At 52.9% G+C, this 14175-nt stretch overlaps 1 protein-coding gene across 2 annotated transcripts in view; it reads right to left on the bottom strand.

Moving 5' to 3' along the window:
- The window catches only part of KIRREL3 (kirre like nephrin family adhesion molecule 3), a 494402-nt gene that overhangs the window by 59620 nt on the left and 420607 nt on the right, over positions 1-14175 (bottom strand). For both annotated transcript variants that reach the window (XM_053593181.1, XM_053593182.1), the window contains exon 5: positions 10362-10511. In XM_053593181.1, the coding sequence (XP_053449156.1) occupies positions 10362-10511 (150 nt within the window). The remainder of the gene's footprint in view (positions 1-10361; positions 10512-14175) is intronic.

The following is a 14175-nucleotide window of genomic DNA, read 5'->3' as shown; positions in this document are numbered from 1 at the left end:
AAAGAAATGAGTGGGCAATAGATGCTACAGTGTGTATCTCAAAATTACAGGGCTAAGTGAAGGGGCCAGAGCAAAAGGCCACCTGTTGTGTAACTCTATTTATATGACATTTTCAGAAAAGGCATGTCTACAGTGATAGAGAAGATCAGTGGGTACCTGGGAGTGGCGGGATTGGGGATTGACAAGGGGACGTTTCAGGGTTATGAAGGTATTCTAATACTAGATAGTGGTGTTGATCGCACAGCTGTAAATTTACTAAATGTCCCTGAGCCGAACACTTACAATGGGTGAATGTAATGTTATGTAAATTTTACCACAATAAGCTGTTAAAAAATAAAAGGAACGAAAAAGGCCGCCTTCTCCACAAGCTCAACCCTGACTGCTCAACCTGACCTTTCCCCGGGAAACCCACCCCTTATACTCTGTTTTTCAGATTGCTTTGATCACCTTCTAAGATGCTGCAACATTTTCTAAACATATTTATTGTCCAGCTCCCTCTGCTGGAATGTAAGTTTCATGGAAGCAGGTGTTCTGATCACTGACAAACCTTCCCAGTGCCTGGAACAGTACTTGGCATGTGAAACACATATAAAGATATGTTGAAAATAGGGTGCATGAAGAACCCCTGATTGGAGGATTCTACAAGCTCTAAAATTCTCTAATCAAGGTTAGGTTTTGGGGGGGTCTTATCATGGTGTCTTGTGGTCCCTGCTAGAAATGTTGGCCAGGCCAAGTTGGTCTCTGGGGCTGGGCCTGGGGGTGGGACAGGGAACTGTCTGGGAGAGTGAGAGGACCGGCTCCCCTTGCCCAGGAACCATGCAGCCCCGAGCGGAGCTCTTTTCCTTGGGGACCTCAGCTGACCCATCTGTAAAATGATTTTTCTCAAGCATCCCAGTGACGGTGTGTGTCCATCGCTGTGTGCAGCAGAGGGAAGTGAGAGAGGGTGGCAGGGAGCAGTGTGCCAGGCGCGGGGCGGGATGAGCCCTCCACAGGGTGGCCGTGTGGCCATAGGGCTGCGCGTCCCTTTCTTGCCTCCTCTATCAAAGCTGGCAGGTGATCTCTCAGCTGCTAACACTGTTTCTGACATGTTTTCACATGGAAACTTCCTCCTTTATACAAACATTTACTAACACCTTGATCAACTTGTGAAAATGTGACACTTTTTTGGAAGCCAGCCTTCTTGGGTTGTGGGGCTTGGCTATTTATTTTTGTGAGATGGAGGCAGCTAAGTGTGTGGGAGCAGAGCGGAGAGTTGTGGGCTGTGCCTCCCATTTCTAGAGCCTGCAGGGATGTCACCCTGATATGGTGTGATGAGGAGGGTGGTTCCAGGTGCCAGGCTGGAGAGGCAGTAGGTCACAGGTCCCCAAATGCCTCTCCCCAGTTAGACCTACAATACGAGTCCTATCACAGAGCCTAAATACCAAAGCTGTGGCCACTCCCAGCCCCAAGGCAGCAGTTCATCTTTCCTCTGGAGAAGGAAACTCCCCTAGGAGAGCCAGCCCTGCCCTCTGCCTCTGTGTGTCCTGACCTGAGGCAGTGGGGGCCTCCCTGGGCTCCAGGCCCTGCGCATTCTCCTGGGACTCCCTTCTCTCCTGTCCTGGCCTCTGTGTGGTCTCAGGTTGCAAAACTTCCTCTGTAAACTCCCTCCCAAAATGCACTCCTCCCTCGCACACAGTGCTAACACCACTTAGCAGTGTTTTCCTTTCTCATTTCATGCTGTAATGGAGATTCATTGCCAGTTTTAAATCCATAATTTGCCATGAAAACCTCATCTCAGGACTGGGCCAAGGTCAGAGGTCAGAGTGGGGAAGCAGTGAGCTAGTTTTGGCCCTTTGAGGGCTACCTGTCCAGCTCTAGGTCTCTGGGCTCACCCCAGGCTGGGCCTCAGACAGAGCCCTAGGGCTGGAGCCAGCACAGGGAGGTCCATGAGATGGGCTGGCCACTCCACCTCTGTCTGCTGCAGCTCTCTCCCTTCCATTTTGTTTTTCATCAGGGGAACTGACCACGCTGATGACATCGTGCTTTAGGCCCTATTCTCTGCCAGACTCCTGCCAAGTCACCAAGAATTTGTCCATTTTTCAGTAGTGACTGATTCCTTTGACGGAATGCTTTTGTGCCTATCATGAGGACACTGATGATCTGGCCGTGTCTGGGCACATGTGTGCACTTGGCCATGTCTGGGCACATGCGTGCACTTGGCCATGTCTGGGCACATGCGTGTACTTGGCCGTGTCTGGGTACGGGTGTGTACTTGTCCATGTCTGGGCACATGTGTGCACTTGGCCATCTCTGGGCACATGCATGTGTATTTGTCCTCAAGGCTGTCTCTGTGCATATTCAGGAGAATGGCCAGTGGCCAGCTAAGCTTCCTGACCAAGGACCCCAGTAGGACACCTGGACAGAGGTGGGTCCTTGTCTGTACTTCTGCGGGCCTTGAGGGAGGTTAGAAGATACCCAAGGCGTGATGGTCTGAGTAGGTCTCCAGGCAGCAGACACCTGTGCATTATAGGAGAGCGGCTTGGATTTCACTTGCAGTCTGGGGCTGCTGGTTCCATGCCATAGGGCAGGCACCAGGGGATCAAGGTCCTGACTCCTGCAAATCTCTGTGGTCTGAGCTCAGGCTCTCTTTGTTGAGCAGTTGAGCCTGGCTCAGCATCTCCCAGAGTCACGCTTGGTTAAAGCAGCTGAAGGACATATTACCCTTGCTCCTGAGAGCTAGGGAAGAGGGACTCAGGGAACAATGCCCCTCGTGTCTGGCCCCCAAACTGTGAGCAAATGAGGCAGAATCACAGTTAAACCATGGGCGAGTTTCTACTTCATCTTTTCAGCTCTGGATTTCACCAGGAAGAAAGTGGCTCCTGAGATATTCTCCCAGGTCCTGCCTGAATGTGGTGGCCAGTGGCAGTGCTGGGCAGGAATGCATGCCTCCAAGGGCCCTTGTGCTCTGGGTGTGGTGGTGACATGTTTCAGGACTGTGGGGGCTGTCCTGAAGAGCCTGTTGTTTGGTTATGGAGGGGGTGGGGACCCTGAGGAGTGCGCAGGAGCAGGAGGCCAGGCACCTTCTGTGTGCAGCGGGGCTTTGAGTGGACTCCTAACACTCTCCTTGGCTCCCTTTGTCCTGGGTTGGGGGGGGGTCATTTGGGATGATTTCAGTGGCAAGTGAGCACTTGGACAGGCCACGTCAGGCTCCACGCCACTCCAGAAAGGCCCCATGTGTCCCAGTCGCCTTGGGTGGTGCTAGGTGAGTAGGGTGGGGGTCCCTGGCATTAGGTCTTCCCCTTCCTGGAGAGGACCCTGCCTGATCCCTGCCACCCATATTCAGGTAGGGAGGCAGGTGTGGACTTTGTCTCTGTCCCTGATGGACCCCCACCCCCTCTGGAGCTTCAGCACCTGTGAGTCCCCTTCCCCACCTCACTTGCCAGCACAAGGGCTGCCCCAGGCTAGGGAGCAGCAGCTGCTCTGGGTAACACTCAAGGTGGCACAGAGCTATGGTGTGATTTAGAAGGGAAAGACTATTCCTCAGCTTAAGGCAAACTGATGGCTCCAAGCTAGGTTCATCTAACACTGAGTAGGCAGGTACCAGGTAGCACCAGGCAAGCCCCGAGTTAAACTGGGTGGGGGAGAAGGAGGAGGGGAACCTGCTCTGGTCCCAGCGACACTGGGTGGTCTGAGCTGCCTTGGAGGGGGAGGGAAGGAGCTGGTGGCAAGGCAGGGTGTGGGGACATGCACAGCGGCTCAGACCCGGCTCCCACGTGGAACTCCAGAAGATAAGGAGGTTTCTCATTCCTCTCTCCCATCTCCGCCTCGCTTGCTGCACCTTTGTGGGGGCGACTGCAGGGTAATGGATGTGGCAGGAAATAGGCACAAGGTACAGATGAGATACGGTTCCTAAGACCAGGCCAGGGCCCAGGCAAAGCACGTTTAATACTCAGATACGGAAGTCAATTCTGCTTGTCCTCCCAGGCACGCTGCGGGAGGGCCCAGGGGAACCCTGCCCTTGTGCCCGGCTTGCTGGATGGAAGCCTTCCCTCAGACACGGTCTGACCCCCAGGAGGCAGGGGCGCTTGTTGGGAGCTCCTGATAGCAATAATGAAACAGCTGTGACACCAACAGCCAGCGCCTGTGCGCCTTGCCATGTGGCAGGCCCTGTTCCGAGACGTGGGCTCTGTGTCATTTCATCACATGGCCAACCCTAGGAAGGCAGGTGTGACTATCCCCCATTTTACATGGGAAGAGGCAGGTACCCAAGTAGCCGGATAACTTGCCCAAGGTCACTCTGCTGGTGAGGTGCACAGCCAGGTCTCTCGAGTCTGGGCTTTTTTTTTGTAGTTATTGTTGAGACAGAGTCTCACTATGTCGCCCCTGGTATAGTGCCGTGGCATCACAGCTCACAGCAACCTCAAACTCTCGAGCTTAAGAGAGCCTCTTGCTTCCCACGTAGCTGGCACTATAGGTGCCTGCCACAACACCAGCTATTTTTTGTTGCACTTGTTTTTAGCTGGCCTGGGCCAGGTTTGAACCCACCACCCTCTGTGTATGTGGCTGGCACCGTAACCACTGTGCTATGGGCTCGAGTCTGGGTTTTGACTGTGATGTTGTATCGTCTCTCTCAACACGGCACAGCAGGCTGCTACGGGCTTACTACGCAGTGCCTATCAGGTGCTGTTCTCTGCTGTGAGGTTCAGCGTGAACTCCCCAAACTCGCCTTCCAAGCCCTGTTGCTTCAATTAACCACCACGGACATTTACTGAGCACCTCAGCTGTGCTAGACGGAAGCACACACCGTCTTCCTGAGAGACTCCGTTACTCTCAAAGTGATGTGTTGAGTGCTGTGATAAAGCTGCATAGGGAAGGCAGGGGGAGCAGAGTGGGGGTCAGTAAGGCCACATGGGCTTCAGGGTAGGCTTCCTGAGGAGGTGATATTTACAGCGACTCTTGACAGGTGAGCACAAGTTACCCAAGGGAAGGAAGGTGGGAAGGGCATTTCAGGCAGAAACAGTGGACAAGGGCCCAGAGGGAGCTTCCGACTGGCTGTTAGTGCTCCAGCAGGTGGTGGTGGCGGCAGCAGGGGGGTGGGGGTGGGGTCTGGGGCTGGAGATAAGGCAAGGGCAGGCCCCTGAGCGCCTGGTCTATCCTGGCCAGACGCTTGGGCATTGTGCAGCTTCCTCACCCGTGAAGAATGGCTCAGAGCATCCCCTACTGATTTGCCTTTTATGTCAGGGTGACTATGGGTGGGTTTCTCACAACCTGTTTCTGGAAGAGTGGTTTAGAAGCCAGTGCCCTTGGGCTGTTTCAGCTCCGCCTTGCCTTGCTGGCAAACCTACAGTTATTCACTGTTCCTCTCTGGACCCAGCTCTCTGGAAGACTTGGGGATTGGGAATTGCGGCAGCTGCCATCACAGTGGGCTTGGGATACCCTGCAGCTCTCGGGAGAGCTGTGGCAAAGAGCACTTGTGTTGTTGAGGACCCGTGACAGGTTAGACCTTATCTGTTTGCCCCTCTCAGTATCTGGGGCTTGACATCATCTAAAAAGCTGCCCTCTTTATTTGAATTGACTTAGTCTCTCTCTTAAATAATTCATATTGATTTAGGAAGCCTTATTTCTAACTAGAGCCACAAGATAGCAGAGTTAATATTAGAATGAGGCAGAAGAAGAGGGAAGTGGGGAGAAGGCTGGGAAAATGCTCTTTTCAATAATTAGTCTGACACTCAGCACCTCTTTCCCCCTTTCTGGTCTTCCGCCTTGCTCTACTTTCCCCTTTCCACAGCAATTACCACCACTTGACTTGCTCAGTCTCAGCGTGATCGACTCGCCAGCTCTGTGTATCATTTACTGACTGTCCTGTGCCCTCTAGACACCAGCACTGCCAAGGCACAGGTGGGTTTATCTCTCATTCACTGATAAGTCCCAAGTGTTGAGATCAGTGTTTAGCACATGGCAGGTGCTCAGTAAGTATCTGTTGGTCACATCCTCCTCTCTCACTTCCCCCTTGCTCCAGGTCCCCAGCTCCTTGCTTCCCAAGTTTCCAGGCAGGTGAAAAGACCAAGTTCAATGCCACCCATACAGCTCTGACCCTGGAGTAATTTGGATATTTTTCAACTCTGGCATTCCTGCAGGTGGGAAAAGGAGCAGTTTGCATGCATGTGTGTATGGCACCATATTGCTTACAGTCCGTGTTTGACATTCACAATGGTCTATGAGATTGGTATTTATATGACCCCCATTTGATAGATGAAAAACCAGAAATTACTCATTCATTCATTAGAACCCCCCAAAAATATTACTGAGTGTAGACTCTGTATTAAGTACTGGTTACAAAGAGTTGAACCAAAGAGAACCAGATCCAGCCCTAAAGACCTTGCCCAAGGTCACGCAGTTAGCAAGAGGGTATTCTACGTTCCAGCCCAGGGCTCCCTGCTACGGGACAGCTCTGCACAGGTCCTGGGGCCTGTGATGTCCATGTAAGCTGAGGCTCTGCAGAGCTGGCTGGGCGTGTATGAACATGGGATACAGGGGGTCTTTGCAGGGACGACTAGGGTGGAGGTATACAGCCACGTCCTGGGCCCCATCTCCCGGCCTCCAAGTGGGATGGTGTCTAAATCCCTCTTACCATGTCCCTATGCCTCTGTCACCACACAGGTTTCGATTCTGGTGGGGGACGGCCTAATGTCCTGAAATAGTTGGTACAGCACACTGGGTGCCTTGCAGTGAAAGGTGTGTCTTTTTGGGGGCTGGATGATTTTTAGTGATCCTCTTATTTATCACCATCCCGCATTTTAGGATGAGGAAACTGGGACCCAGAAGGCTGAGAAACAGGGCCAAGGTCACACAGCTGGTCCGTGGAAGAACCGAGCTCATTGCCTCTGAGTCTGAAGCTCTTTCCATGATGCCACGATTCCTGAGATGTTCTGCAGTGGGAAAAAGATGCCCGTTGTGAGCTGGGCTGAGTCAAGGCCTGGTGCTCAGCAGTTTGGCAGGCCACAGGGGGAGTGCAGCCTGACCACTGACCCAGACTGGGGCCCTGACTTTGCCTCCCTCAGCTTTAAGCACTTGACTCTTTCCCCCTGCTGCTGCTTCTGTCTGCCTCCTGGGTAGCACATGCTCAGCTCAAAGTTGCTCCTTCCCTGATTGCATCTGAGAGCTGGAAACATGATGCTGATTAATGTGTCTGTGACTCTAGGCTTGGCTGCCAGGCCGGGTCCCTGTGCCCGGCAGGCTCTGTAAGCCGGCCCTCTGGCTTCTCTGAGAATACTGCGGGCAGATGCATATTTTAACAGTGCACATCTGTTGGCTATAGAATCTCTTGTATTTGCCCTCCTCACTTGGTGCTTTGATGGAAGACCCCCGGGGGCCTCCCTCTGTTTCAACCAAAGAGTTTGGTTTGCAATTTTGCCGAATACCATCTGATTCTGCTCTCACATCTTCTACAGGTTCTAATCAGGCTCTTACTTTATTTAATTAAAAATCTATCTCAGGCAAATACAAGCTAAATTAGGAAGCTCTCTCTTCCCTGGAACACAGGGAAGGCACCACCCTTGGGAAACTGGCTGGTACATTTTCCTGGGCTGAGATGTCACAGCAAAGCAGATGGGGTCTTGGTTGGGCAGGCAGCTGGGCCAGGGAGTATAAAGACCTCTCCTGCTCTCAGAGCAGCCGCTATGTCCACCTGCTGCCCACAGCCCAGGGCTCCCTTTCCAGCTGTGGAGTTGGCTTCCCACACTGAGGCCTCCATCCATGGCTAGCTGTGGGCAGGGCGTGGTGGAGAGGCCCGTAGGCAGTCAGGAAGCTCTTTCCTGCCTGGGGTTAGTCTGCCCAGTGTAAATCGTTTTTTGTGGAAACTGTCTGAAAGGCTGATGGACAGGATATCTGTGTAGATTCCCTTTCTGGCTCTCAGGGATCCCCCGGGAGATCCCCCTGAGGTCCTGGAAACATCCGACCGCTTCCACCTGGTCTCCAGACTTGAACAAAACATCTCCCCCAGGTAAATCCAGGTCTGTACCCAGAGGGCAGTGCCAGGCCATCCTCTGGAGCTGGGGGAAGTGAGTACCTTTCAGATGTGACCCAAAATAAAATAGAGTCTGTTCAGACTGGATCCGAGCCCTGCTGCGAGAAGCCTGGCCCCTCACCAGCCAGACAGATGAGGCTCTACTGGCATTTGGGATGGAATCACTGGGCAAAGAGCATTGGTTTGGAGCTGGAAAATCTGCAGTGCCTCTGCCTCTCTGAGCCTCAACTGTCTTGTCTATAAAAAGTTCAAAGTAATTTGGACTTTCACAGTTTGGACTGTGTTACCTGACCAAGCTAGGAAAGAGAAAAGGAAATGTTAGTGGGCAGGTGTGGCCTTAAGGACAACACACATCTCCATCTATTTTTGGTCCCTTGTCAAGCCAAAGGCATGGACGATGCTGGGGTTCCTCTCATTCCAGCATTCTCTGGCATTCTAGCATTCTGAGGCAGACAGGGCTGAACCATCTCTGGAGATGAGGACCCTACAACTTTACTTAGCAAATGCTTTCTGGCATTTTGCACTCCTCAAAATCAGAAAAATACATTAGTTTCTAAACCCTTTCCCTTTCTTCCCTCAGCCCCCACAGCACACTGCAGGCTCACTCCTACTTTAGCCGCCATGTCAGGGGATGTGGGAACATCAGGCATTCCCACAACACCCCGATTCTCCTCTGAGGGGTCCCAAGTTATTCACCTGCTGGACGGGGTTTGTTCTCTCATTCCTTTCATGGCAGGCTGGAGGTGACTCAAGAGTTGAAGGGGGTTTCTGAGGCTGGAGGAGACTCAAGAGTTGGAGGGGGTTTCTGAGGCTGCCGGAGACTCAAGAATTGAAGGAGGTTTCATTTTTTTTTTCTTTTTTTTTTTTGTAGAGACAGAGTCTCACTTTATGGCCCTCGGTAGAGTGCTGTGGCCTCACACAGCTCACAGCAACCTCCAACTCCTGGGGCGTAAGCGATTCTCTTGCCTCAGCCTCCTGAGTAGCTGGGACTACAGGTGCCCGCCACAACGCCCTGCTATTTTTTGGTTGCAATTTGGCCGGGGCCGGGTTTGAACCCGCCACCCTCGGTATATGGGGCCGGCGCCTTACCAACTGAGCCACAGGAACCGCCCTTGAAGGAGGTTTCTGAGGCTGGAGACTCCAGGGTTGAAGGAGGCTTCTGAGGCTGGCCCCAAGTTCCTTCTCCCTGCCTCACGAAGCCAGGCTCTGAGCATGGTAAGTGGTCCTCCGGGGCCTGTCCACTGCGGCGCTTGGAATAATCTGCCCTGGTGTGTTTAGCCATGTAGATCTGAAGATAACCTGACACATTCTTAAATATTTCATCTCTGAGCAGCCGTGTGCCTTATCTGCCAGGCGGGGAGGCATGTCCCAGCTGCCAACCCTGTCGTCAAGCCTTCACAACAGCTGCTGAGCATGGGCTGGGACTCCCCTCTCCCGGGTACCCTGCTCGGCCCCCTGCCCATGCCCGCAGACTTGTGAATGAGGGGCTGGGAGGTGGTGCCAGGAGCCCTGGCTGGGAGCCCTGGGCCAGGCCCTTTGCATCTCTGTGCCTCAGTTTCTCACCTGATCCCTACCCCAGAGTGGTGTCAGGGGCACCTGAGGTTGTATGTGAAGAGCTTGGAGAGCTGCTGTAAAACTGTGGGCCAGTGTGAGTGCTTGTCATTTGTGTGCACAGCTTGGCCTCCAGCAGCCCTGATTCTCAGTAGCACCTCTCTGGAGAAGGGGGGCTGCAGGCTGAGCTTCATATCAGACCTAGGCAGCTGCAGAGGTCCCCAAGACCCTTCAGGCAGGGTTTCCCAGGGTCAGTGTGCTCCCGGGAAGGCGAGACGAAGAAAGACCACGGGGAAAAGGTGCAACTTGGAAGAGAAGGGGCTTGAAGTGGACTTTCCCAGAGTGACTCGAGAGCCAGGATTCCCAGGGGGCAGCAAGGGGTGGGAAGGCACAGAGGTCCCTGCTGGTTGCCATGGATACTTGGACCATGGGGGAATCAAGCTCTAGGCTGATTGTGCAGGGGAGATGGACAGATAGGGCCTGTTAGCACCCCAGTGAGGTCAATTCAAAGAGAAGGGCCCATGGCCATGCTGCGTTCTTCCCAGCACGGGGGCGGCCTGGACCATGTGTGCAGAGCATGCTTTTGATGGATAAATAGGCACCTAGAACCCCTTATTAGCTCCTGAGGGGCAAACATCTGAGCTGGACGGAGTCATAGGTCTGTTGGCACTGGCCTCTGATTTCCTGGGCAGGGCCTTTTTTTGTCCCCTTTGGGAGGATACCAGGGGAGAAGCAGCAGCTGAGCCCTGTGGGCTAATGCCCAGAAGGGATGCCCTGGGTGTCTCCCAGTGCAGATAACACTTACCCAGGACTGTGAGGCGTGCAGGGCGGGAGCGGATGGCAGCCTGGATGGCCTGGCACTCGTATACAGCATCATCCTGCAGCTCTGCCCTCAGAATCTTCAGGTGGTGCTCTCCAGACAGGTGGTTCCCCACCACCAGGTACTGTGGGTAGCCTGCGGAGACAGGAGCAGCTCAGGGAGCAGCTCAGGGAGCAGCTGGGCAGGCAGCACTTGGGCTGATCTCAGCACAAGTGCTGAGTCTTCCCAGGCACTGGGCAGGGTGTGGGTGCATGTGTGTGCCTGTATGCACCTGTGTGCGCAAGTGTGCACCTGTGTGTGCAAGTGTGTGTGCATGCACACATATGAGTGTGCATGTGTGTATAAGGCCATCGTTGTCTTAACAGTGTGGGCAGACACAGCCTGCCCTACTGTCCTGGGAGATGCGCACTCTGGTAAGAAGGCATGGAGTGGGTGAGGGGAGGGAGAGACCCCGGCTGAGAATCACAGAGCAGACAGTAAGAGAGAGGAGGAAGAGAAAAGAGAAATGTTCAGAAAGCGATCAGTGACTTTGGGAAAGTCTTGTTTCCAAGAGGAAGGCAGTAGAAACCTCAGCCCACCCCCCAGCATCTGCCGCCCGGGGCCACTCTGAGCCCTGCCCGGCCTTGGCATGGTTGTTCCTGCTGCCCACACCCAAGCCCCAGGGCCTGACTGAGCACTTAACAGGCACTCAGGACACTCAGGAATTTGGGGCCCCTTATACCACTGGTAATGAATAATAGATAAATAAAAGTTTGAGAATGATAAATCATTAATTGGCTTTCTTGCTGCTGTGTAGGGCTGAATATAAATGCAAACTTTCGTGGTGGCTGGCCAGGTAGGGCAGAACTCTTTAACAGGTGTCTGGCCCTAAACCTTCTCAGCTTCTCCCAAGAGGAGCCTTTTCCATGCAGCCCTCAATGAGCTCCACCTCCCCCTGCTTCCTACCCTGTGGATCTTTGGTGGGGGGAACCCTTGCTCCCAGAGCCGTCCATCCTCTCCTCAGAGGCTGCCCTCCGCTCCCACCCCCCAGAGCCCCAGACTGCTGCCCCTTCACTGGCCTTTGACATGCTCAGGGGGGCAAGATTGGAACATCTAGCCTTTTAAAGAGAAGATGAAGCTTGAGTAAGTGAGAGAGAAACAGGAGTGAGACTAGGAGATACCCTGGAGCTCTAAGTGTGAGTGAGGTGTGTTCACCGCCACTCCTGAAGACTGTGCTGGCACCAGGCACAGTCAACAAGGGAAGCACTTTAGAATATGCTCAATTATTTGAGGTGTGCAGCAAGGGTCCAGGCTGCCAGAAATAGCAGTGAGGTCCCTGTCCCTGGCTACTTTTAGGCAGGGGCTTGGAGATGACCGTTCAGGGCCCTTCAGAGGCAATTTCTGCAGCTCATGAAATACTGGACTAGGAGAGCTCAATGCCTGCTTCCTCAAGGTAAGGGTCTTGCAGTGGTGGGGCAGCCTCCCTGGGGCAGTAGAGGAGGCTGTGGCCTTGCCAGCCTTCAGCTGAGCCTTCAGTCTCATGTCTTCATGGCAATCAAATGGCCCTGCTCTCTCCAGCTGGGTAGGCCTGGCCAGAGCTGCCCACAGCATCAGCTGTCCGCCTCAGAGTGCTGCGTGTCCTCCTGGCCTCCCTCTGCCTTCTGCTGGGCTCTGGGATGGAATCCAGGTAAGAGAGCTGGTCCCCAGGCCGGGTGGGGGCTGGAGGCTCTCCCTTCTGCTGCTCCAGCTCTGGACCCTGCTATCCTTGGATTAGCCCTGGTCCCCTGCAGGCATCTTGGTTGGAGCTTGCGTTTCTGTTGTCTTAAAGGCGATCAGCAGTGGGACTCTGCTGTCAGAGCTTCTGGAAGCATCAGTGATGGGTTTGTTTGTATTTGCCTAATCAGGCAGCCAGCTGCGTTGCTATCCTGAGGAAGGCAGCATATTTGTAAAACATAACTCAGAAGTGGGAGGCGCCTGTGACTCAGTGAGTAGTGCGCTGGCCCCATATCCTGAAGGTGGTGGGTTTGAACCCGGCCCCAGCCAAACTGCAACAACAACAACAAAAATAGCCGGGTGTTGTGGTGGGCACCTGTAGTCCCAACCATTCGAGAGGCTGAGGCAAGAGAATCAGCTAAGCCCAAGAGCTGGAGGTTGCTGTGAGCTGTGATGCCATGATACTCTACTGAGGGTGACAAAGTGAGACTTTGTCTCTAAAAAAAAAACAAAAACAAAAAAACAAAAAGAACATAATTCAGAAGTGTAGATTCTGGGGAAGTTCTAGCCCTTTCCACAGCATCACCACTCTCTTCTGGTACTCCCCAAATTGTTCACAGTCTGGGTTCCACAGTCATATCGCCTGGGTTCCAATGCCAGCGTGATGAACTGCTTTAATGTCCTTGTGCCTCAGTTTCCTTGTTGATAAAGTGGGGACAATGGTGGCGCCTCAGAGGGTGATGGTGAAGGTTAAATAGAATGATCTATGTACAGTGCCAGCATGTAGAGTAGCCTATAAATGCTAATGTAAATTCAAACAAGAGTGAATCGTAAGGTATGGTGGCCCATGAAGTCTTCATCTTTGTAAGGGAGGACAGCAGGCACCTGGGCTCTGTGGGGTTGAGTGTCAGAGTTAGATGCATTCGGATTGGTTATGTAAGCGAGTTAGTTTTTTTCTCTCTCTCTTCTTTCTTAATTTTTTTTGAGCTAGAGAAAGAATCTCACCCTGTTGCCCTGGGCAGAGTCCCCTGTTGTCATCATAGCTCACAGCAACCTCAAACTTCTGAGTTCAGGATCAGTGGCTGTAGCTCAGTGGTTAGGGCACCAGCCACATACATTGAGGCTGGTGGGTTCGAACCCAGTCCAGGCCTGTTAAACAATAATGACAACTGCAACAAAAAAATAGATGGGCATTGTGCTGGGTGCCTATAGTCCCAGCTACTTGGGAGGCTGAGGCAAGAGAATAGCTTAAGCCCAAGAGTTTGAGGTTGCTGTGAGCTGTGACGTCACAGCACTCTACTGAGGGTGACAAAGTGAGACTAGGTCTCAAAAAACAAACAAATGAATGAACAAACAAAAAAACTTCTGAGCTCAAGCAATCCTCCTGCCTCAGCCTCCTGAGTAGCTGGGACCACAGGAGACTACCACAAGTCCTGGATAGTTTTCTATTTTTAGTAGAGATGGAGTCTTGCTCTTGCTCAGGCTGGTCTCGAACTCCTGAGCTCAAGCCATCCACCCGCCTCCACCTCCCATAGTGCTGGGATTACATGTGTGAGCCACCATGTCCCACTGGTCCGTTTTACTCTCAACGGTGATTCTTTTTTAACCTGTCACATAAAGGGAAAAATCCTTCTTTCCCCCCTCCAGATCACTGTAGATTTTTGAGATAGTGTCTGAGAAGTACTTGAGATTTTCAGAAGAAAAATTGTCTATCAATATAAGGGACTGTTTTTGTAAATAATTTCCTTTGACTGAAAGGCACCCAGGTCTTCAGTAAGGGTATTATTCCTGGTGGACCCATGGACTGCATGGTTAAAATGGGAGAGGACAGAGAGGCAGCAGGCTAAAGTCCAGGAACACTGGGCCTCAGTTTCCCTGTATGGTAACTTTTGTAGTATTAAGTGCTCTGCAAGGCTGGGCACGGTGGCTGATGCCTGTAATCCCAGCACTTGGGAGGCTGAGGTGGGTAGATTGCCTCAGCTCACAGGTTTGAGACCAGCCTAAGCAAGAGTGAGACCTCATCTCTAAAAATAGCCAGGTGTTGTGGCAGGTGCCTGTAGTCCCCTGGGAGGGGACTTGGGAGGTGCCTGTAGTCCTCTTGGGAGGC

Source organism: Nycticebus coucang, chromosome 6 (genome assembly GCF_027406575.1).
Source record: "Nycticebus coucang isolate mNycCou1 chromosome 6, mNycCou1.pri, whole genome shotgun sequence".
NCBI lineage: Eukaryota > Metazoa > Chordata > Mammalia > Primates > Lorisidae > Nycticebus > Nycticebus coucang.
The sequence above is the reverse complement of the archived record's forward strand: the minus strand, read 5'-3'. Positions and strand labels throughout refer to the sequence as shown.